The 24805-nt window shown below is 44.9% G+C and overlaps 3 protein-coding genes across 3 annotated transcripts in view; 2 read left to right on the top strand and 1 right to left on the bottom strand.

Moving 5' to 3' along the window:
* The first annotated feature begins 3 nt into the window (after positions 1–3).
* GPALPP1 (GPALPP motifs containing 1) lies at positions 4–11634 on the top strand. Its single transcript, XM_083615969.1, has 8 exons — positions 4–226; positions 1790–1928; positions 3967–4059; positions 5155–5236; positions 8393–8524; positions 8608–8772; positions 10398–10496; positions 10966–11634. The coding sequence occupies exons 1-8, from the start codon at positions 148–150 to the stop codon at positions 11179–11181; spliced, it is 1005 nt and encodes a 334-aa protein (XP_083472095.1). The 5' UTR covers positions 4–147; the 3' UTR covers positions 11182–11634.
* A 1894-nt stretch (positions 11635–13528) lies between these two features.
* The window catches only part of SPON2 (spondin 2), a 460822-nt gene continuing 449545 nt past the window's right edge, over positions 13529–24805 (bottom strand). The window contains exon 7 of the transcript XR_014548637.1: positions 13529–13669. The gene's annotated coding sequence lies outside the window, so the exon portion shown is untranslated. The remainder of the gene's footprint in view (positions 13670–24805) is intronic.
* Positions 23443–24805, top strand: part of GTF2F2 (general transcription factor IIF subunit 2) — a 66558-nt gene continuing 65195 nt past the window's right edge. The window contains exon 1 of the mRNA XM_083616074.1: positions 23443–23629. Coding sequence (XP_083472200.1) covers positions 23564–23629 — 66 coding nt within the window. The 5' untranslated portion in view covers positions 23443–23563. The remainder of the gene's footprint in view (positions 23630–24805) is intronic.

Raw genomic sequence — 24805 nt, 5'->3', positions numbered from 1 at the left:
GGCGGAGGAGGAGGAAGGAAGACCCGCCCACTCTGCCCGCGAGCGCCGGAAGTGGGCGGCGGAAGGCCCTGAGGGGCGGAGAAGCCCGGGCGGAAGGGAGCGAGCGAGCGAGGCCCGGCTAAAGAAGAGGCACTTCCGGGTGCTGCCATGGCGTCGCGAGGAGCCGCGGGGCCCTCGCTGCCGGCGCAAGCCGACCGAGCGGAGCCCTGCGGGGACTTCGGGCCGGGTGAGGAAGGGGTCCGGGGCAGGAGGGGATTTCGGCTCCTGCGGGGTTTTAGACGCAGTGAGCCGGGAAGGCTAGCTTGGACGAGTCGCCTCAAACCATCTGGATAAGAATACTGTATATTATTGTATATTGTATATGTAAGAATATATATATTCTAGTATATATATAAATATTATATGTGTGTGTGTGTGTGTGTGTAATGTATATATAAGTATATAGAATATATATATATTATAGAATATGTGTATTGTCGTATGTGTCTGTGTGTGTGTGTATATATATAGTGGTACCTCTGGTTATGTACTTAATTCGTTCCGGAGGTCCGTTCTTAACCTGAAACTGTTCTTAACCTGAAGCACCACTTTAGCTAATGGGGCCTCCTGCTGCTGCCGCGCCGTCGGAGCACAATTTCTGTTCTCATCCTGAAGCAAAGTTCTTAACCTGAAGCAGTATTTCTGGGTTAGCGGAGTGTGTAACCTGAAGCGTATGTAACTTGAAGCGTATGTAACCTGAGGTTCCACTGTATATGTCTGTGTGTGTGTGTGTGTGTGTGTGTGTGTGTGTATATATATATATATATATATATATATATATATAAAAACACACCGCCTTTTTTCCTGACAGGGTTCAAGGCAGCTTACTGGTTAAAAAAAACACCAAGAATCACGAATGCAATGCTACTAAGTGCAATACTGCTATAATAATTCTATCAATGTTTAATGATTTGTTAATGGTTGTTGCCCTCCGCCCCACCCCCAGTTTTTTTTTAGCTGTTTTTATTTTCAATCTGTAAGCCCAGGTTTTGAGGAAGATGCATCTTTGCATTGCTTAGCAAATTATTACTTGATGCTTAATTGTTTATTATAATACTCTGAAGTAAACCATTAATACATGGAGTCTTACACTTTTTCAGTTATTTCACTATGTGAAATAATGCTTGTTGGTTTTGAAGGTTTTCCATCTTTTCCATAGTTAAATGAGGATTTCCATTGATCTTATTTTTTGCTGGACTGTCAGAAGTCTAAAAGTTGTAGGAATCACAAAAGATATTGGCAACTGGTTACTATTTTCTGTTACACCTTTAACTATGTAGCTATGCTATTTATGTGTTTCTTAATTGTAGGACTAATAATTTATCAGGTATGTTTCCTTTCATAACTGCAGAGCAATTAAGTGTTTTCAGTTGTTTCCTGGTTGCCTCAAGTCTTTTGTGAACAGGTTGCTTTATGTAGTTGCTCCCAATTTTTAATTTTGACTTATAAGCGCTATAGTTCTCTTTAAAAAGAAAAAAGAAATGAGGACTTTTGAATAAATATACCTCCATCTGTTGCCTCATGAGCAGTGCAACCTGATCTGCTGTTGAGCCATTATTTAATTGAAAATGTTTATTCTGTTCAACTGTTTTAAGAAATTTAATCTCCACAATATTTGAGATGGTTATCTAGATTCCGTCTAGACATTCAGTTTTGTATCAGTGATGTATTTCAAAACAATTGCTAGGTGTAAAATATATAATTTGGATAGTTTAGTCTAAATGTAAATGAAAAACTGTTAACTGTTTAGTTGTAGGGCCAGCGTTGCCACCAGACTACTATAGTAGTTCCGAAATACATGGTTGTGACAAAAAATGCACTTCTCCTCATGCACCGGGAGGAACACTATGGGATTCTGAAGATGACAAAGATTCAAGTCCAACGCCCAGGTTAGTGCATTAGTGTGAACATAGGAAATTGCCTTGTATTGAACCATGGCCATAAAGAGCTGTAATTTCCCAGCATTTGGGGGCTCAAGTGAACATTAACACAATCATTTAACATATCACAATCATTGGACAGACGTACAACCATCATGCAATCACGGCATTAGATCAGAGCTTTCCAAACTTTTTCATGTTAGTGACACGCTTTTCAAACATGCATCATTTCACAACATAGTAATTCAGTTTTACTAGCAAACCGGCAATTAAACCAGTCCCTTTCCAGTCCCAGGAGGAGCACGGGGAGCGTTCGTGTAACACACCTACAGATTGCAGCTGACACACAAACGTGTCGCAACACACAGTTTGGAAAGCTCTGTATTAGGTGGTAACGGTGTGTCGCGACTTCTTTTTTCAACTTCTGAACCTTTGGCAGGCAAATGCTATGGAGGATTTACTTGTTTTGTTTAAAACTGTGCTTCTCAAAAAAAAGTTAGATTTCCTACAGCTTCTTCATGGTGTGATAGTTAAATAAGGGAATCTTTGGGGGCTGGTCACAATCTAAGGCACTAAGGCTACAATAAATCATAAAGTAAAACAATTCAGAATAAAACATTACGGAAGAAAGTCAAATATAAAGTATATATTCAAAGCAACATAATTAACAGGAAACTAAAATATCATAAACGTTTCAAAATAAAACATTACAAAGGAGGTCAACTACAGAATGCACATTTATCACAGCAAAGTAACAGAAAAAAGTTATCTTAAACATTTCAAAAAAATTTACTAAAGGAAGTCAAGTATGAAATGCAAATTCAAAACAGCATAATTAGCAATATAATTTTATTAATAAAAAATCATAACCATATCTGATACTGTTGAGGACCAATCCTGCCAATGGTGGTTCATGGTGAGCAGCGGCTGTAGGAGCTCAGGCTTAATGACCAGGGTCTGCACTGACAGCCAAGGTGGTCTGGTCTTTTCAGCAGCCTCAGCTTTTGTGGTTGGAGTCAGTCAGGGCCTCGCCCTGTCCTCCCAGGCCAGGTGGAAAAAGGCTTGCAAGACATAGAGCAGGTCTCGCAGCCATGGTGGTCTGTTACATAAATGATTTTATTTGGTATTAAAATTGAAAAAAGTTTTGTTTTATTAAAGCACAGAAAAATGTATATACTGATCGAAGCAAATAAGTTTTAAAATTAATATGGATATGCAGGACATCATGGATATGCTCACCATTGGCAAATGAATTTTTTAATCTGTTAAGAACCCCCACCATTCTCTGAAGTCTAGAGAAGGTTAAAGAGAGTCTCAGAGAGGCATTGAAAGCAATCAGATCTTCCCACTCGTTTCCAGACTCCACTCAGCCAGGGAGGTGGGTGGCAATTTGCCTTTGCATTTATTCTGGACTGCCAAAGTTTGTTGAATTCATGCACACTGATGTAAAAGGTAAAGGACCCCTGGACGATTCAGTCCAGTCAAAGGTGACTATGGAGTACAGTGCTCATCTCGCTTTAAAGCTGAGGGAGCCGGCGTTTGTCCACAGATAGCTTCCAGGTCATGTGCCCAGCATGACTAAACTGCTTCTGGCGCAATGGGACACTGTGACATAAATCAGAGCGCATGGAAACGGCGTTTACCTTCCCGTCGTAGCTGTACCTATTTATCTACTTGCACTAGCGTGCTTTCGAACTGCTAGGTTGGCAGGAGCTGGGACTGAGCAACAGGAGCTCAGATTCAAACCACCGACCTTCCGATCAGCAAGCCCAAGAGGCTCAGTGGTTTAGACCACATACCTTTACACTGATGTATATAATAGTTGACTCGGCTGCTCAGTTGGGAGTATGGCTTACTATATAGGTGAGCCATTTATATTATTGAAGTTGCTCTGAACTAATAGCTTTCCAGTGCTGTTACCATGGACATAGAGGACACATACAGGATATGAGATGCAGTTCTTGAAATAATTTCAGGCTTTTCTTTCAAAGTGTAGGTAATTACTGTTCACATTTTAGTAAATTAAGTGCTTTCATTATATTTGCAGAAAACACAGACGCTATCAGGAAGATGACGATGATGGATTCTTTGGACCTGCTCTTCCTCCTGGCTTTAAAAAACCAGATGAATCCCCAGAAAGGTAAATATCCCCCCAAGAATCCACAGTGCCTGAAAGACTGTTTGCTCTTCCTGCTCAGAATCAGACTTTAGTGAGTTAGCAGAACGCTTTATGACCTCTGTATTTCTGTATGTAAAAAAAACAACACCCCAATCAGCAACTAAAGTGTTGAAAGCAGACTAGAGGTGAGTTACTCCAGGAAATTGCTTGTCGGGAAATAGACTTGCCATTGGAAAGGTCTTCAAAAGTGATCTCATCCAACTTGGTGATGCAGAAATTTCATGGCTGCACCCTCCCTGGCAGGTGGCCGTCCAGCCTCCACTTTCAAACTTTCTGCAAAGAAGGGACCACCACCTTCAAAAGTGCCGTATTTTTCGGTCTGTAAGATGCACCAGACCACAAGACGCACCTAGTTTTTGGAGGAGGAAAGCAAGAAAAAAAATATTCTGAATCTCAGAAGCCAGAACAGCAAGAGGGATGGCTGCGCAGTGAAAGCAGCAATCCCTCGCTGTTCTGGCTTCTGGGATAGCTGCGCAGCCTGCATTCGCTCCATAAGACGCACACACATTTCCCCTTACTTTTTAGGAGGGAAAAAGTGAGTCTTATAGAGCAAAAAATACGGTAGTTTGTTCCATTGTTGAATATCTTGTGCTATCAGGAAGTTTTTCCTACGGTTTACTTGAAATCCCCCCCCTTTAACAATTTGAACCCATTGGTTTGAGTCCTGCTCTCTGGAACAACAGGGTACAAATTACTCTCAAGTTACTCTCATCATTATAGCCTTTCAAATATTTATAGATTGCTATCAGAATTGCAGAGAATAGTTGTGTCAAATGGATGGGAGGAATTTGGAATAGTAAAGGCTCTGAGTGAGTAGCACTTGCCACCACAAGCTCCTTGTTGATAACGCCAAAATCAGAAGAGAAAATGTTTTTAGGACCATTATTAAGTGTACTTTGTACATTGTGTTGTTGTCGTTTAGTCGTGTCCGACTCTTCGTGACCCCATGGACCAGAGCACGCCAGGCATTGTACATTGTAGCAACTTCCATTATTTCTCTGCCTTGGAATATGACTTTAAATTAAAATGTAAAATGATTTTTTTCCTCTTCACGAGGCCTGTTATAGGTCCTGCCTTACCACCTGGCTTTAAGAAACCATCGGAAGCTGCTGAAGAAAACATATATTATGCAACCCAGGTGTGTAGAAAAAATAATCCTGAAACAACAGATCCTGCTTTTTATTTGTGGAGCATGTTTGGAACAATGCACACACAGACACACACACACATGCATATACGTACACACTCAAAACCTAACCTCCATTTATTCATCTGACAAGGTTACATATATGTTAACTCTGTAACACTTTGATTTGCAAATGCCTTGCTTGTTGAGTAAAGTTATATACACAAAATTTGAAATACAAAGGAGCAGGTAAAATAGAAGTTTCACAAGCTTTAAGATGCCACAGGTTCTTCATTCTCTTAAATGTAAAATTTCCTGGAAACGAAAATATCTGGCAGATGAAAGTATATGATAAGAAAGATAGTTGTCTCTAGTTCCATTCAGATTATATCATGGCCTTATAAAGAAGAAAATGGATGTTATTCCTTTCCCTTACTTACTTTGCAGCACAGACTGCAATAGAGCACTGCTCCCCCCTGAGCACAGCTCATGACTGGTGTGTGCTTTTCCTTCCCACCCAAGTAAAGGATGAAGATCAGGAACTCTGAGACCAACACACCCTGTGTTACCCAGAGTGCAAAGGCAGCTTACGCTCCCCAAATCCCTCCCAGATCTCAGAAGAACATGTCAATCTCTTACCATTCAGAACCTAAACTTTCAGTAGCAAGAACTCCAAGAACTGTCTAGGCACATGGAAATTCTGGAATCCCGAGGTTGGCAAGTGCACACACTTGGTCAAATTATGAAACCATATTAGAAATAAAAGTTAGGGGGAAAGCAGGCAAAAGGTTAAAACAAAATACAAAATAAACCAGAGCACTGTGGCTCTAAAACTGGCTAATCTTCGCCTTTCTACTGCAATGTAATACTTCTAGTCTATGAGTAGGCAGTGAGAATGTTCAGCTTCCCAGTGGTATGCAAGACCCAGTGTGGATTCTGATGCAAGAGCAACTTAGCTATTTAAAGCCTCTCCGCTGTCTTTTGAGGGAGCAACCCCACGCACTTTCTGACTGATGAGGAGCTGTGGTGGCATAGGTAGACATCTTAAGCACCCTTCTTTCACTGAAGAAACCTAGAGGAAGATACGTCACAGCATGACTTAGAGGAATGGTGGGGCCAAGAGATTCTTGCTTCACACTCACAACCTTGGTTGTCAGAACACTACATCCAGGCAGAGCAATATCCGCCTGGAGAAGAACCGTGTTTGTTTGTTTGGGGTTTTGCTATGGATAGTTGTACTTCAAGAAAGATATGTGGAGTTTGTAAACTTGGATAACTTTTAAAGAGTGTGTGTGCAATTCTGTTTGGTAGGTTTTATTTGCACAGAGCCTAGGACTTGCCAATCAGAAGGTCGAATGGGGTGAGCTCCCGTTGCTCGGTCCCTGCTCCTGCCAACCTAGCAGTTTGAAAGCACGTCAAAGTGCAAGTAGATAAATAGGTACCACTCCGGCGGGAAGGTAAACGGCGTTTCCGTGCGCTGCTCTGGTTCGCCAGAAGCGGCTTAGTCATGCTGGCCACGTGACCCGGAAGCTGTACGCCGGCTCCCTCGGCCAATAAAGCAAGATGAGCGCCGCAACCCCAGAGTCGGTCACGACTGGACCTAATGGTCAGGGGTCCCTTTACCTTTACCTTTGCCACTCTGGGCAGCTTCCAACAGAATATTAAAAACACAATAAAACATCACACATAAAACACTTCCCTAAACAGGGCTGCCTTCAGATATCTCCTAAAAGTCAGATAGTTGTTTATTTCCTTGACATCTGACGGGAGGGCATTCCACAGGGCGGGCGCCACCACCGAGAAGGCCCTCTGCCTGGTTCCCTGTAACCTCACTTCTCGGAGTGAGGGAAGCGCCAGAAGGCCCTCGGCGCTGGACCTCAGTGTATAAAACTATACTTAAATTTACCGCTCTACAACATCTTCAAAGTAATACACAGTGAAATAATGAAATATAAAACTGTTTAAGAAAATAAATAGCAAGATTCAAACCCCCTGGCCCAATAGGATTGGTGTTTCTGCTGAGTAGTGCTCTGTGACCCTGGAGGGTAGCAACAAGGAAGTGTGTCTTTAAGCTGCACTTGCAGGATGCACTGTGTAACTAATGGTACCTGTGGAAAAACCATTGCAATGCTTTGAGACGAGGATTTTGCTCCTGCACAGTGGGTCACTAAGCTCTAGTGATGTACTTGTGTAGTTCAAAGAGCCTTATCACTGAGAGATGCTGGAGGACTTAGTCATGCTATGTAGTGCCATGCCTGGTTTCTGGTAGGCTGGATATATGGTCATCACCCAAAGCAAGCCTGCTGCTTTACCAAGTTATTTTCAAGTTCTTGGCCTTCAATTTCTGTAGGCCAGGCATGTCCAAAGTCCGTTTCAGGGGCCTAATCTGTCCTGCCGGTCGATTTAATCTGGCCCCCGTGGCAGTATATGTCCCTGGATAAAATCCTAATAAAGTGGTACCTCAGGTTACAGATGCTTCAGGTTACAGACGCTTCAGGTTACAGACTCCACTAACCCGGAAATAGTACCTCAGGTTAAGAACTTTGCTTCAGGATGAGTACAGAAATTGCATGGCAGCAGCGGGAGGCCCCATTAGCTAAAGTGGTACCAAAAGCTCAACAACCTCCATCGGCCCTCACACATGTTCGCTTCTTCAAATCTTGCCCTCTTTGAAAAAAGTTTGGGCACCCCTGCTGTAGCCCCAGGGATGACTGGGGAGTCAGGAGAAGCATGGCTTCAAATGTTTAAAGATAAAGTTTCTGTTCCTTACGATTGCAGAAAGGAAACTATGTCTTCTCCACAATTCAAAGCAGATAGCTGCCTAAAATTACCTCATACCTTGTAAACAGGTTTGTCTACTGGTATGTTCTTTATTCCTTTCACTTGTGCAGCACTTTTCATTAAAATAATAATAACAAAGAAGATTTGGCTAAAATCCATACATTTGGTTTTTAAACAAATACGCAAATTGAGCTACTTAGAATAATTCATTATTTTGCCACATCTTGGTTTCTGGTAAAGAGAGTTACATTGGCCTTAGGAGAAATACATGTTAAGTGAGAGATGTAAGGAATGTATTAAGTAGACGGACAAGATACAAAAGAAGTATGTTTATTTTGAGAAATACAGGGTTGATGGAATTTGTTTGTATTTCATGTTGTAATAAAGACTACGGATAGCAGCGAAGAGGAGGAAGACATGATTGGCCCAATGCCTGCCAAAGGACCAGTAGAATCCAACACAACTAGAGAGATTGAATGTCGAGCTCAGAGAATGAAAGATAAACTTCTCGGTAAAGATGTGAGTTTAATTCCTGATGGTTTTATTTTTAAGCCTTGTCAGCTTCAGGCGTGTTTCTAATTTTGTTGGTCTGCTGTTTAAAGGATGGACCCAAACAAGCTAAAAGAGAATCTTGGATGACGGATCTACCACCAGAACTCAAAAGCTTTGGACTCGGTCCACGGACGTTCAAAAGAAGAGCTGATGACAAATCGGGAGATAGATCCATTTGGACTGATACCCCAGCCGACAGAGAAAAGAAAGCCCAGGTGAGCGTTCGTTTGCCCACATGTCCTCCTATGTACACACCACTCTGATGTACACATGGGACTCTTTGCTTGTGCGAGGGCTTCTTTAGTCACAAAGAGACAGCTGCACAGTTGGAGGAGCTGCATGTGCATATTGCTTTGGAACCATTCTGCTTCGTGAAGCAGAACATTTAATTAGGCTCAGGGCCTAGGATGCTGGTGTTGCCAGCATTGCCGAGGTGGCAGCTGCTATTAGCAGTGCAGGGGGGAAGCCAGGCAAGGAGCTTTTGAGGGACAGGGAAAGCAGCTGGGTTGCAGTAGAAGGATTTTGTCTTGCTTTTAGACACATCCAGTTTTGCCCCTGCGAAAGGCTGAGCTGGATGAATCCCTAGCAGGAATTAAGATTGCTGGAAGAAATATCAACAACCTCAGATATGCAGATGACACAACCTTGATGGCAGAAAGTGAGGAGGAATTAAGGAACCTTTTATTGAGGGTGAAAGAGGAGAGCACAAAATATGGTCTGAAGCTCAACATCAAAAAACGAAGATCATGGCCACTGGTCCCATCACCTCCTGGCAAATAGAAGGGGAAGAAATGGAGATGTTGGGAAAGGTGGGAGGGCACAAGGAGAAGGGGATGACAGAGGACGAGATGGTTGGTTAATGTTCTCGAAGCTACCAGCATGAGTTTGACCAAACTGCGGGAGGCAGTGGAAGACAGAAGCGCCTGGCGTGCTCTGGTCCAGGGGGTCACGAAGAGTCGGACACGACTAAACAACAACAACAAGTTTTGCCCCGCTTGCCTTACCCACAGTACCATGGTAGCTGTTGTGAAATAAGTCCTCAGCTTGGGTCGCATTTGCTACGAGATGCAACTGTAACATGGCTGCTCTCACAGAACATGCCCCCAAGAGTCCTGTGCTTTGTTCTCAGTGCTGTGTGGGGAGTCCAATGTGGTGTGTCCACTCTGCTTCTTTGCCAGCCTGACCAGATGTAAACAAAGTTGGTCTGGAAGTAGCACGGAACACTAGCAGCCGGGTGTCTTGACATTGCCACACTCCTAGCTGTTCTTTAAGCTACAGAAGCTGGAGAGAGCGGAATGGAGGAAAGGAGGAGGGACAGAGGCTGAACAAGAGTCATTTGTCTGGGCTAAATAAGCCCAGTGGTGAGCCAGAAACCTGGCAGCCTTTCCAGGATTGCAGAAGGAGCGAGGAGGATTGATGGACTAGGGAGAATTGCAGTGTGAGCATTTGCACTCTAGATGACACTCCAGTATAGCATTACGTGAAAGGGTGTGGGGTAAACAAGCGTAACAGAAAAAGCAACATCAGAGATAAGAAAAATGCCAGTGGCCCTATGATGAGCAAGGCTTCTTGCCTCCTGAAGTATGAATAGAAAATGGAACCTTGGCACCCCCTTATTCTGAAACGAGAGAGCTGGGGCTTGCAGCATTCTGAGAGTTTTAAATGGGAGAAGTATCCCAACCTGTTAATCTAGATTGGGTGCTCTGCACCTATACACTGAACATGCCTGAAAAGCATGGCTGGTAATTTCCTTGCATTAAGAAGCAGATTTGTGCTCCAGACAGATCGATTTAAGTATAGATAGCCTTTGGTGCCTGCTAACCAGTTGTTTATTTGTCAGGAAGTGCCAGATGCGAAAAAGTCCATCAGTAAGGACGATGCAGAAGTTCTCCTGTCCGAGAAAGACAAAAGACTGGTTGAGCAGTTGTCTTCATACAATGTATGTATCATTTCACGTTTCCCCTCTTCCTTTTTTTCTTTAGGGACGTTTCTTTCAATGGGAATATATCTAATACAACTTTGATTATGAGGTGGCATAGAAATGCCATTTATAAATAGGTAGAGAAGGACCCTCAATGATCTTTTATCCTTGTGTGGCCCTTAGAGGTTAAAGGGTGATCTTGAAATTGGAATGGAGAAATGGCAAAGGAAGGATTAACCTGACGTTCATTTGGATTCTTGGTACTTATTTCCTTTGGTTCTACTTTTAAAAATTTATAAGTGCAGTAGTGTCCTATACATGTCTACTCAGGAGTAAGCCTCAGTTCACAGGGACATCCTCCTAGGTGAGCGAGTGTAGGATTGCAGCCCTTTGTTAAAAGGTCTCCATTTTTATCTCTACTTTTCTTCAGCCTGAATAATTATTGTAATAGTTTCCAGTTGAGTTGTTTTTTCTTCTTCTTATCAAGGACTCCCAGAGATCTGAATCTCTCATGGATTTGCATCAGAAAAAACTGAAGAGCAAAGCCGCCGAGGAGAAGAAGCCGCAGGAGAGGCGGCCATTTGACCGTGACCAAGATCTCCAGGTCCATCGCTTTGATGAAGCACAAAAGAGAGCTCTCCTAAAGAAATCTAGAGACTTGGGCACTAGGTTTTCCCATGGCAAATGCAATATGTTTCTGTAATGTAAGCAGGCAATGATAGTGAAGTATAGTTGTGTGCTATTTAAAAACATCATGTAGTAGTACTATATAATAAAACATCTTTTTTGTATATACAATAAATGTATAAAAAGCTTTTTAAAAATAGGTCAGAGTTTTATAGCTTATTCAGGACCCCTTGGGTTTTTTTCCAAAACGTTATTGAAATTAATAGGCCTATTATGATCAATCAAGTTTTAAATAGTCATATGCACTCTCCTATATGGATTTCGAGGGAAGTAATTGGCTCAGATTCCTCATTTGTTTATGGAGCCATTCAGATTTAATTGACAGAAAGATGTCATATTTCAGAATTTGAAGTTTGGGCCTGATAATGAGAAATGGAAATGGGCAGATAATGTGAATATTGCCATAATTACTTACATGTATATTTGACAGGAGGGTAAGTAAAGCATTCTGTCTTTCTATCCCCAAAAATGTCTCGGCCTATTGTATTTTATAGAATCTCCCATTCTTGGATGAGGTAAGCAACTGTGGATAACGGGGACAGATTTGTTAATTAGACTGGAATTTAGTAGAAAAGGTATTACCAGGGCATTATGCTTCTAATAGATGGGTGAAAAAGATGTTTAGCTTTTCCTATAATTGTAGTGCACTTTTCAAACTTCTTCTCCCTGGATCAAATACAGTGGTACTTCGGGTTAAGAACTTAATTCTTTCTGGAGGTCCGTTCTTAACCTGAAACTGTTCTTAACCTGAAGCACCACTTTAGCTAATGGGGCCTGCTGCTGCCGCCGTGCCACTGGAGCACGATTTCTGTTCTCATCCTGAAGCAAAGTTCTTAACCTGAAGCACTATTTCTGGGTTAGCGGAGTCTGTAACCTGAAGCGTCTGTAACTTGAAGTGTATGTAACCCAAGGTACCACTTTATTAAAGGTAATGGGACCCCTGACCATTAGGTCCAGTCGTGGCCGACTCTGGGGTTGTGGCACTCATCTCGCTTTATTGGCCGAGGGAGCCGGCGTACAGCTTCCGGGTCATGTGGCCAGCATGACTAAGCCGCTTCTGGCAAACCAGAGCAGCACACAGAAACGCCGTTTACCTTCCCGCCAGAGTGGTACCTATTTATCTATTTGCCCTTTGACGTGCTTTCGAACTGCTAGGTTGGCAGGAGCAGGGACTGAACAACGGGAGCTCACCCCGTTGCGGGGATTCGAACTGCCGACCTTCTGATCGGCAAGCCCTAGGCTCTGTGGTTTAACCCACAGCGCCACCCACGTCCCAGTACCACTTTATTAGGAACCCCATAAAGGAGGCAATGGAGCAGAATTTCAATCCCATACAGTCTTCTTAAAGATACAGAGGATCTAACTGATATATTCCTTCTAAGTATGAAACACATGCCATATGAGTGTCTGTGCCACACACAATATGTAAATAGAGAAAATACTGAAATTGATTTCAAAACAAATTAATTCAATCCGCGAGATGACGGGAGGAGACTCGGCAAATATGCACCCTAAATGTTAGCGAAGTTGGAACAGTCATCTGGGCCAAGATGAGGAGACAGTCAAGAAAACTGAAAGTGGTAAGGCTTTCCAAACAATGAACAAAGGATTAGAGGCAATTCTCTTTCTCCAAAGGGTTCGCTTCCTTCTCTGTCGACATATCTGCACAACATCAAGTCAATATGGATTCAATAAATCCCTCACTTCACGGGTTGGGGGCAAATAAGATCCCCTAGTTCACTAGCACAGCAAGTGACCAGACAAAATAAAATCCAGAGCAAGAAAAAGTCAATTAAGTGCTGCCCAAATTGTGTTGCTGAGGAAGACAATGGCCAAGAGGTCGCCTGACACTTGGGTGAAAGGCTGAAGTCATCCGGAGTTTTGGAATGTGTTGTCAGCAATATGCTGATGACACACAGCTCTACTTTATATATTCAGGTGTGGCAATAGATGTGCTGGACGGCTGTCTTGCCTCAGTAACGGACTGGATGAGAGCCAATAAGGTGAAGTCCAATTCATGGTTAGCGGGTGGTTCCCTAGACTGGATGGGTGGGAGGTGGCCTGCTCTTGATGGGGTTACACATCCTTCTGAAGGAGGGTGTACGCAGCTTGGGGGTCCTGGATTCATAGAATCATAGAATCATAGAGTTGGAAGAGACCACAAGGGCCATCGAGTCCAACCCCCTGCCAAGCAGGAAACACCATCAGAGCACTCCTGACATATGGTTGTCAAGCCTCTGCTTAAAGACCTCCAAAGAAGGAGACTCCACCACACTCCTTGGCAGCAAATTCCAGTGTCGAACAGCTCTTACTGTCAGGAAGTTATTCCTAATGTTTAGGTGGAATCTTCTTTCTTGTAGTTTGGATCCATTGCTCCGTGTCCGCTTCTCTGGAGCAGCAGAAAACAACCTTTCTCCCTCCTCTATGTGACATCCTTTTATATATTTGAACATGGCTATCATATCACCCCTTAACCTCCTCTTCTCCAGGCTAAACATGCCCAGCTCCCTTAGCCGTTCCTCATAAGGCATCGTTTCCAGGCCTTTGACCATTTTGGTTGCCCTCCTCTGGACACGTTCCAGTTTGTCAGTGTCCTTCTTGAACTGTGGTGCCCAGAACTGGACACAGTACTCCAGGTGAGGTCTGACCAGAGCAGAATACAGTGGCACTATTACTTCCCTTGATCTAGATGCTATACTCCTATTGATGCAGCCCAGAATTGCATTGGCTTTTTTAGCTGCCGCGTCACACTGTTGGCTCATGTCAAGTTTGTGGTCAACCAAGACTCCTAGATCCTTTTCACATGTAGTGCTCTCAAGCCAGGTGTCACCCATCTTGTATTTGTGCCTCTCATTTTTTTTTTTGCCCAAGTGCAATACTTTACATTTCTCCCTGTTAAAATTCATCTTGTTTGTTTTGGCCCAGTTCTCTAATCTGTCAAGGTCGTTTTGAAGTGTGATCCTGTCCTCTGGGGTGTTAGCCACCCCTCCCAGTTTGGTGTCATCTGCAAATTTGATCAGGATGCCCTTGAGTCCATCATCCAAGTCGTTGATAAAGATGTTGAATAAGACCGGGCCCAAGACAGAACCCTGTAGCACCCCACTAGTCACTCTTCTCCAGGATGAAGAGGAACCATTGATGAGCACCCTTTGGGTTCGGTCAGTCAGCCAGTTACAAATCCACTGAGTGGTAGCATAGTCAAGACCACATTTTACCAGCTTCTTTACAAGAATATCATGGGGCACCTTGTCAAATGCCTTGCTGAAATCAAGGTAGGCTACATCCACTGTGTTCCCTTCATCTACCAGGCTTGTAATTCTGTCAAAAAACGAGATCAGGTTAGTCTGACATGACTTATTTTTCAGAAATCCATGCTGACTATTGGTGATCACAGCATTCCTTTCTAGGTGCTCACAGACTGTTTGCTTAATGATCTGTTGCTTGAGGTTCAGGTGGCCTCGGTGGTAAGGAGTGCCTTCCATCAGCTTCAGTTGGTGGCCCAGCTGCACCCCTATTGTCTTACGCTCTAGTAACCTCTAGCAGCCACGAAATTAAAAGACGCCTGCTTCTTGGGAGAAAAGCAATGACAAACCTAGACAGCATCTTAAAAAGCAGAGACATCACCTTGCCAACAAAGATCCGTATAGTTAAAGCTATGGTTTTCCCAGTAGTGATGTATGGAAGTGAAAGCTGGACCATAAAGAAAGCTGATCGCCGAAGAATTGATGCTTTTGAATTCTGGTGCTGGAGGAGACTCTTGAGAGTCCCATGGACTGCAAGAAGATCAAACCTCTCCATTCTGAAGGAAATCAGCCCTGAGTGCTCACTGGAAGGACAGATCGTGAAGCTGAAGCTCTAATACTTTGGCCACCTCATGAGAAGAGAAGACTCCCTGGAAAAGACCCTGATGTTGGGAAAGATGGAGGGCACAAGGAGAAGGGGACGACAGAGGACGATATGGCTGGACAGTGTTCTCGAAGCTAACAGCATGAGTTTGACCAAACTGCGGGAGGCAGTGGAAGACAGAAGTGCCTGGCATGCTCTGGTCCATGGGGTCACGAAGAGTTGGACACGACTAAAGGACTAAACAACAACAACAAAACCTCTAGGTGAGATTGCTGCAACATGTTACATGTGGGGGCCGCCTCTGAAAATGGCTCAGAAACTTCAGCTGGTGCGGAATTTAGTGGCCAACTTGCTCACCAGGGCAAGATGGTTTGAGCCTATAATGTCAATCCTGGCTTGACCGCACTGGCTGCCAATTAGTTTTCCCATTCAAAGTGCTGGTTTTGACCTATAAATGAAGGGTGGCATAGAAATTTAATATGGGTGAAGGGTGGTATATACATTTAATGAAGTCCAGCCCAAGCTAGATGTCAATAACGAGAATAAATTACCAAAATTGCTAGACCAGACTATTCCAACCACAAATCAATTCACACTTTTCCTAGGAAGAGGTGAATTGCTGCCTCCAAGGGCAACTGGAAGTGTATGAGTCCAAGACCTAAGAGGAGTTTGATTGTTTTCTTGGGGAGATAACTCCCAACTTGTGGTTTCGAATTAATGTACTTGAGCCTTGGACTTGTGTACTTCCTGTTGCCCTTGGAGGCAGCATCTCGCTTCTTCCTTTGTTCAAACCTGAAACCAGGACTGATAATTAAAGGTAAAGGTAAAGAGACCCCTGACCGCTAGGTCTAGTCGTGACCGACTCTGGTGTTGCAGCGCTCATCTCGCTTTATTGGCTGAGGGAGCAGATGTACAGCTTCCGGGTCATGTGCCCAGCATGACTAAGCCGCTTCTGGCGAACCAGAGCAGCGCACGGAAACGCCGTTTACCTTCCCGACGGAGCGGTACCTATTTATCTACTTGCACTTTGACGTGCTTTCAAACTAATAGGTTGGCAGGAGCTGGGACCGAGCAACGGGAGCTCACTCCGTCGCGGGGATTTGAACCGCTGACCTTCTGATCGGCAAGTCCTAGGCTCTGTGGTTTAACCCACAGCGCCAAGTTCATCTGAATGTTGAAGAATAATTTGCCTCAAATGGAAAGAAAGGATTGTTCCAGGGAAAGGAATAGGAGTACGTGAGCATAAGGGTCCATCTACATCTGTTCACATAATACTATTATGTCTGAAGCGCTTTTTGTTGTATACTTTTGTGTATACAAGGGCTGACCTTACTATTAGGTTCCCAAACTAACAGGTTCATTAGAGATGGCAAATGGTCATCTGTTTTAACTGGGGAGGGACTTCTTGTGGATATTATTCCTCAGATACCAAAATGCCTTGGGTTAGCCCTGCATGCATGGACAATTTATTTTAAGCACCCAACAGTTTCCCTTCAGTTGCCAAGGCAACATATTTTCCATGTTGCAGGTTAAACTGAATGCAGATCCAGGACAGTATCCAACAAAGTACTCTTAGTTCCATTCGTGAATCAGAATTTCGCCTCCCTCTACTCTTCCCATAGTGTCCCCACAAAGAAAATCTGCTCTGGAAGGCTGGCGGGTGGGAAGAATCAATAACAGATATAGGGTGAGGGAGCAGGAAAGGAGAGGGAAGGTAATTCCATGGCACAACAAGAAGCCCAAATAACTATTTTGTTGGGTATCACCCGCAATGTTAGCCCATTAATTGCAGATTTAAGGGATGTAGTTACAACTTAAATATCAAAAGCAAGGGAATTATAATAGAGGATGGTATTGTAATAAATTGGGGGGGGGGGTGGAAGACATCCCCTAAACCCAATTAATAATAATAATAATAATAATAATAATAATAATAATAATAATAATAATTTATTTATTATTTATACCCAGCCCATCTGGCTGGGCTTCCCCAGCCACTCTGGGCAGCTTCCAAAAAAAATATTAAAATACTGTAATACATCAAACATTAAAAGCTTCCCTAAACAGGGCTGCCTTCAGATGTCTTCTAAAAGTCTGGTTGTTGTTGTTCTCTTTGACATCTGGTGGGAGGGCGTTCCACAGGGAGGGCGCCACTGCCAAGAAGGCCCTGAATGTCAAAATCTAGCTGATACTTTGGATAGGAAGGGAAAATACAGGCTTCAAAGCTGTGCCACACAAGGAATCCCTGAGCTGGCTTATGCAAACCAGCTGACAGGAGCTAGCCAGCACTAAATCACACCAGCAAGTTGGAGTTAACTCTTTATTAGCAAGACCAGTATCTGCACAGGAGTGTCAGGCCCAATGAGCACTACCACTCATCCCTTCTAGGTCTTGCCCCCATGAAGCAGTTGCTGAGAGTGAAGGTCCCTGCCTCCCCACAGCTGCCTTAAGTCCCCTATTCTCCTGGTTTATCTATCCCCAAGCAATCTGAGACTACACCTGTGTGAAGCTACTTCTCTACCGCCCTCTTCATGCCTCCCCTGGTTCTGGGAAATCGGCATGGAAGGGAAGTTGTTGCATCAGGAGAGGAAGACGCATGTCTCTTCACTAGCTCTTCACTAGAGCCAGTGTGGTGTAGTGGTTAAGAGCGGTAGTCTTGTAATCTGGGGAACCGGGTTCGCGTCTCCGCTCCTCCACATGCAGCTGCTGGGTGACCTTGGGCCAGTCACACTTCTCTGAAGTCTCTCAGCCCCACTCACCTCACAGAGTGTTTGTTGTGGGAGAGGAAGGGAAAGGAGAATGTTAGCCGCTTTGAGACTCCTGAAGGGGAGTGAAAGGCGGGATATCAAATCCAAACTCTTCTTCTCTTCTAGCTGGACTCAACTTTGCCTCTTGGCCTCCCTCCTCTCCTGCTCACATGAGACTTGTGTCAGTCATGATTAGTAAGGACTTGGATGCCATTCAACAGCTGTCTGTGAGACAAGCCATGTTGTTCAACACAACATCCTCAGAACAATAGAAACACTAGCTGTGAGGTGAACATTGCTTTCCTCCAAGCAGCAAGATACATGGGCCCTAACAAAATGTGGGGTGAAATACTGTGAGTTTGGTGGGCGAGGTGGCGGGGGGCATTTAGGCTGTACAGCGGTACCTCGGGTTACAGACGCTTCCGGTTACAGACTGCGCTAACCCAGAAATAGTACCTCGGGTTAAGAACTTCGCTTCAGGATGAGAACAGAAATCGTGCATCAGTGGTACGGCGGCAGCAGGAGGCCCCATTAGCTAAAGTGGTGCTTCAGGTTAAGAATAGTTTCAGTTTAAGAACGGACCTCCAGAACGAATTAAGTTCTTAACCCGAGGTACCACTGTACTGTATACATGAGTCCCCTGCTAAATTCTGGATCCGGCAAGAATTCAATTACTGGAATAGCCAGGCCAGCTTCTTTTTGAGGTAAAGGTAAAGGACTCCTGGACAGTTAAGTCCAGTCAAAGGAGACTATTGGGTTGCAGTGGTCATCTTGCTTTCAGGCTGAGGGAGGCAGCGTTTGTCCACACGGGACAAACTAGCATGATTAAACCGCTTCTGGTGCAACGGGACACTGTGACGTAAGCCAGAGCGCACAGAAACGCCGTTTACCTTCCCGCTGTAGCAGTACCTATTTATCTACTTGCACTGGCGTGCTTTCGAACTGCTAGGTTGGCAGGAGCTGGGACTGAACAACGGGAGCTCACCCTGTCGTGGGGATTCAAACCGCCGACTTTCTGATCAGCAAGCCCAAGAGGCACAGTGGTTTAGACCACAGAGCCACCCGCGTCCCTTTATGAGGTAATGGCCTCCCGGCAGGAGCTGGAATCACTTGCAGCTCAGGAATAAGACAATAAAGCACCTGATGTCAGTCAAGTCCACCCTTTAATCAAAGAAACAAAACAGCTCAGCCCTAGTGGTCACAGCAGCCCTTCCCAGCAGCTCTTGCCCTAATGAAGCAGTTGTGAGGACTGCTTTCCCACTGCTCTCTAAGGCCTCTCCCTCTAAGGTTCTTTCCCAGCAGCCCAAGGCTCCTTTGTCTTGTCTCACTTTGCTCTGCTCTCTTCATTTATCTGCAAGTTGTGGGAGACCAGGATAGGGAGACTCCCAGAATTCTTCAGCAGCCTACCTCATCTCTGCCTCCCCCCCTCCTCTCCAGCCTCTGCTTCTGCTTCTGAGCATAGACTGCTCTCTGCCCCAGCCTCTTCCTGCTCACGAAGCCCTGTTGCCTCTTTAGCTTCCAAACCACCTCTTCCCATTCTGTTCCTTCTTCTCCCTCTGACCATCCATCCTAGTCCCACCACCAATTCCCTGGCTCTGAACCTTCTTCCCCCGGGAGTTCCTTGGGGGTTCCACAACTGGTGCCTTCCACCGCTCCTCTGCACCCGTCAGTCCATGGGTAGGCAAACTAAGGTCCGGGGGCCGGATCCGGCCCAATCGCCTTCTAAATCCGGCCCACGGATGGTCTGGGAATCAGCGTGTTTTTACATTAATAGAATGTGTCCTTTTATTTAAAATGCATCTCTGGGTTATTTGTGGGGCCTGTCAGGTGTTTTTACATGAGTAGAATGTGTGCTTTTATTTAGAATGCATCTCTGGGTTATTTGTGGGGCATAGGAATTCGTTCATTATTATTTTTTCAAAATATAGTCTGGCCCTCCACAAGGTCTGAGGGACAATGGACCGGCCCCCTGCTGAAAAGGTTTGCTGACCCCTGCGTCAGTCCATGACAATCCCTAATTATGGATCATAAAGGTGGCAAAGGAAGTGGCTCTGTGCTAGTGAGCAAATGGGTGGGCCCAACTGGCTGGCAGTTAGAAGGGCAAAAGAGGTGTGTGACAGCTAGGAGCTAGAAGCAGGCTGCAGGGTGACATCTGTGGAGGAGAGACATGCCTGATTTCTGTTGGAATCCAAGGCTGCGGCTGTGGGAGAAGCAAGACCTGCTTGGGGTGTTAATGCTGAGAGTCCCTCAACAGTAGGCTCAGGTTGTATATATTTGTAAACAAACCATATATCATAAAGACACCACAGTCTCCTCTTGTCCCTCTTTCATAAATAAACTGTTAAGCAATGAGAACATTTGGTGCTTGACTCTTATGTGTTTAAAAAGTAAAGGTACCCCTGCCCGTACGGGCCAGTCGTGTCCAACTCTAGGGTTGTGCGCCCATCTCACTTAAGAGGCCGGGGGCCAGCGCTGTCCGGAGACACTTCCGGGTCACGTGGCCAGTGTGACGAAGCTGCTCTGGCGAGCCAGCGCAGCACACGGAAACGCCATTTACCTTCCCGCTATGAAGCGGTACCTATTTATCTACTTGCACTTAAGAGTGCTTTCGAACTGCTAGGTGGGCAGGAGCTGGGACCGAACGACGGGAGCTCACCCCGCCGCGGGGATTCGAACCGTCGACCATACGATCGGCAAGTCCTAGGCGCTGAGGTTTTACCCACAGCGCCCCCCGTGCCCCCTTATGTGTTTACGACTCTGGAAATTTCATTATTCTGTCTGCTTCCTTATTAACAGGGCTTTTTTTCCAGCTGTAATTCGGTTCCGGAACCTCTTAGGTGGGCACTATTGCCATTATAAGAGAATAAGGAAGGCGTTCGTGGCGAGTTGTGGCACCTCTTTTTCTAGAAAAATAGCACTGCTTATTAATCTACTAGAATGCAAACAAAGTTCTCCATAGAAAACTGTTGAAGCGTTGACTAGGATTTCAGTAGGTCTCAAAGGGAAGAAAACAGTCAAGGCTGCCAAAGCTTGGTGTCAGCAGCATAAGACAGGCGCATAGTCTCCCTAGCAACCATTGGGTGGCGGGGGAAATATCTCGCTAGCAGAAGGCATCTGGAGAGCTATTAATGCATCAGGCTGCATGGGTCAAATGCTGTTTGCTTCTCCAGCAAGCAATTAAAAATCACAGGGACTTCTGATAATGTGTCTTACAGAATCAGCATGGAAGAAGAGAACAATAGGGACAAGTGGAGTCACGAAAGCGGGCAGATACACTCAAAGCAATATTTTAAATATTAATACTTTGAAATTTGGTTCATTGGGAGGGGGTGCCTGAATTTCCTTGTTGGGTGCTACTTAAAGGAGGCCCTGATCTTCGGGGGTAACATTTGGGTTGTCCCTGGACAAGGGGATCTGAAAAGACCTCTGTGTGCAAATTGCTTTGCTCCCAGATGTTTATTGTGCTGTACTAATCATACATTAGCAGGATGAACTGCCTTGCCTCACCCTCTGCATTCAGTGATACCTTTTTCAAGCTTTTCTGCAACCTTTGTTTTTGGCCATATTTGGCAGTGGTTTGTTGTTTAGTCGATTAGTCATGTCCGACTCTTTGTGACCCCGTTATATAGGGAGATTGATCCTTCTGAATGTATGAGGAGATGTTTGGACGCTGTGAAGTGTTTTACAAAAGGAATGAATATAAACTTTGAAGTGCCTTTATACCTCCCTATCCTAAAAGAAATCAAGCTGCTATTTTCTCTACTCTTTTAATTATATTAACATTGCAGGAGACATAAAAGCCTGCACTTCTACTATTTTTCTAGGTGTGGCACAATTCTGGGTTGTTGTTTGTTTAAGGGAGGGGGCTTATAGGATCATTTTGTGGAGGATATTTTTCTATCACATTAAATGCCAGCCTTGTTAAGAGTTTCATAGCCTAGTGGTTTCCATCCAGTGTATAAACAATCAACATTTCCAGCTAACCTACATGTTGGGAGCTAAAGCATAAAATGCCTGATAGCTGTCAACAATAGTTTATCATCTGTAAAGACAGTGGATTTTTTTTGTACCAAGGCATTAGTTATGCATACAAACTGGATAACTAGGAACTAATTTCTACAGGTGTTTAGCAAAATCTGCTTTGGGTATCCCAATTTAAAATTCAATTACTCTTTGGCTACTAATTGGCATTCCTTCAATGCGGGGAATGTGATTACGGTATTCCTGAAAGCTGATTAGAGAGAGCTCACTTGGGAATTTGTAGAACAATGTTGCGCCTTTCACTTGTGACTTAAATGAATTTGTCATCAATCAAATGCAATTGGATATGTGAGAAACCTGCAGCCTATCTGGCAAAACATGAATTGTTGGCTTGACTGCACTAATGTCCCACACTATGGAGCCAGCAGAATACACCCCTTTGGTTCAAATGAACAAGCCTAACCACCAGTGAATGCTGAGAAGGTTTAGAGTTTGTTGTTAAACAGATTATCAGTCATTCCAATGTATGTCTTATAGAAAGTGCCCAGAATCACACACAACCAGTAATAACCCTGCAGCAGATAGATACTGTACATAGGTTTTCCTAGCAGGCAAATAAATAAGAACAAGGATGTCTGTGGGTATAAACACTGAAATCTATAGATCTAAGATTCATTTATTTCCTAAGCTATATTTAACTGAAGTCAAAAACTCACTTCGGGCTGCAAGATCCATTGTATGAAATCTAGTAGATCAGTCAATCTCTTTGTGACTAAATAATAATAATAATAATAATAATAATAATAATAGTAATAAATTTTATTTATATCCCTCCCCAGCCAAAGCCGGGCTCAGGGCGGCTAACAACAATCAAATAACAACAATCCATAAATGAAATGGATGTGTGTGTTTTTAAACTAGTTGGCATTAGAGAAGTATTTGTACTGTATTATCATGAGATTACTCTGGAATCTGAATCCGTTCCAAATTTGCCACCTATTTTGCAGCTGCTGTGTTCCACGTGAGATTTATTTGTTCCATGCTTCTCACTTCTGAATAGTGAAACAGTACACGGGCATTGCTTGGGGTCTGCTGAGAGCACTGGAAACATAAGGCATTTGATTCACAAACCCGCGTGCAGCCCCATTAGCAGCAACCACCAAAGGCAAGAAGGGGAGAGACTGCTTTTCACATCCTTGATCTTACACAGACCATCATCAGCTGAGAAGAGCTGAGAAGAGCCAAGAGCCGCAGTCCGTCCATCTGCAAGGGATGAGGAAAAGCTGCGCCCAAAAATATCTGGCGCTACCTGGTCCTGGTTGCTAGGCAGCAGAGGAGGGGGCGAGCTATTTCCCCACCTTTGTGGAGCTTTTCAAGCGGGATCAATAACGATCCCTATTGCATGTTTCCTCGAGAGGCGGGTACCGTTTGCAAAAACAACAACACCTTTCTGTTCCTAGGAAGAGCAGGAACCTAAAACAAATTTTATTTTATTTTATTTTATTTTATTTTATTTTATTTTATTTTATTTTTTTTATTTTTTATTTTATTTTATTTTATATACAATGCAATACAACGCAACGCAATGCAATTTGCATTTCCATTCTTCTCCCCCCAGTGGGCGGAGCTTGACGCGGGGCAGTCTCCGCCCCTCGGGTGACGTCGCCGCGCGCGTTCTGCCGGCGAGGCGTGCACGAAAAGGGGGCGGGCGCAGCGAAGCGGCCGCCGGCCCGAGGCCTTTTAGCCTCTGCGGGCTTCCGTAGCTGCGAGTGCGCCGCCGGTTCCTGCCGTTTCCCCTCACGGCGCTCTCGCCGCGAGGCCGCGATGAGCGACAAGGGGGAGCTGGACCTGGCCGGGGCCAAGCAGAACACGGGCATGTGGCTCGTCAAGGTGAGCCCCGGCTATTGATACGGACGCCAGGTTATTCGCCTCAGAGGGTCGCCCTCAGAAGCGCCCCGCCCCCCACGAAAACTGAGGGAAACGGGGAGGTTTAAAGCTCCCTCGCCCCTCCCCCCCGGCCTTCTGAGGGGCGTCAGGCCCACGACCCCCCACCCTCTGCTCTGACCAACGGAGCTTCGGGGGCTGGGGGGGGGGTTTGACGACCCCACCCCCTCATAGGATTGCAGAGTTGGAAGGGACCCCGGGGGTCATCTAGCCCAACCCCCTGCAACTCGGGGGTCTCAACTAGATCTCTTCCCCCCCACCTATCATCCATGAGAGGTGGCTATCCAACCTCAGGTTAAAAACCCACCAAGGAAAGAGACTCCTGCCGCCTCCCGAGGGAGCCAGTTAGCGTCAGAAAGCTCTTCCTGATGTTTAGTCGGAAGAATAATATAGTAATTTATTACAGTGGTACCTCGGGTTACATACGCCTCAGGTTACAGACTCCGCTAACCCAGAAATAGTGCTTCAGGTTAAGAACTTTGCTTCAGGATGAGAACAGAAATCGTGCTCCGGCGGCGCGGCAGCAGCAGGAGGCCCCGTTAGCTAAAGTTCAGGTTAAGAGCAGTTTCAGGATAAGTACGAACCTCCGGAACGAATTAAGTACTTAACCCGAGGTACCACTGTATTTATACCCCGCCCATCGGGCTGGGTTTCGCCAGCCGCTTTGGGCGGCTCCCAACAGAATATTTAAAACATGATAAAACATCAAACATTAAAAACTTCCCTAAACAGGGCTGCCTTCAGATGTCTTCTAAAAGTCAGCTAGTTGTTTATTTCCTTGACATCTGGTGGGAGGGCGTTCCACAGGGTGGGTGCCACTACTGAGAAGGCCCTTTGCCTGGTTCCCTGTAACCTCACTTCTCGGAGTGAGGGAACTGTCAGAAGGCCCTCGGAGCTGGACCTCAGTGTCCCAACTTGAAGCCAGTGGCTCAAGTCCTACTCTCCTCTGGAGCAGGAGGAAACAAGCTTACCCCATCTTCCATTTGGCAGCCCTTTAGATATTTGAAGATGGCTCTCACATCTCCTTTCAGTCTCCTCTTTATCAAGCTAAACATATCCAACTCCTTCAACTGTTCCTCTTAAGCAGGGGTCAGCAAGCTTACTGTGCCTCAGGCCGGTGTC

Source organism: Podarcis filfolensis (assembly GCF_964270895.1).
Source record: "Podarcis filfolensis genome assembly, chromosome: 5".
Lineage (NCBI taxonomy): Eukaryota > Metazoa > Chordata > Lepidosauria > Squamata > Lacertidae > Podarcis > Podarcis filfolensis.
This window is presented reverse-complemented; position numbering and strand designations above follow the sequence as displayed.

What these genes read in the sequence shown, in the direction of transcription:
- GPALPP1 (XM_083615969.1), top strand. Translation starts at nt 148, where the DNA reads ATGGCGTCGCGAGGAGCCGCGGGGCCCTCGCTGCCGGCGCAAGCCGAC. An exon ending in ATAAACTTCTCGGTAAAGAT is followed by an intron (nt 8,525 to 8,607) that starts GTGAGTTTAATT and finishes TGCTGTTTAAAG; the next exon opens with GATGGACCCAAACAAGCTAA. An exon ending in AGCAGTTGTCTTCATACAAT is followed by an intron (nt 10,497 to 10,965) that starts GTATGTATCATT and finishes CTTCTTATCAAG; the next exon opens with GACTCCCAGAGATCTGAATC.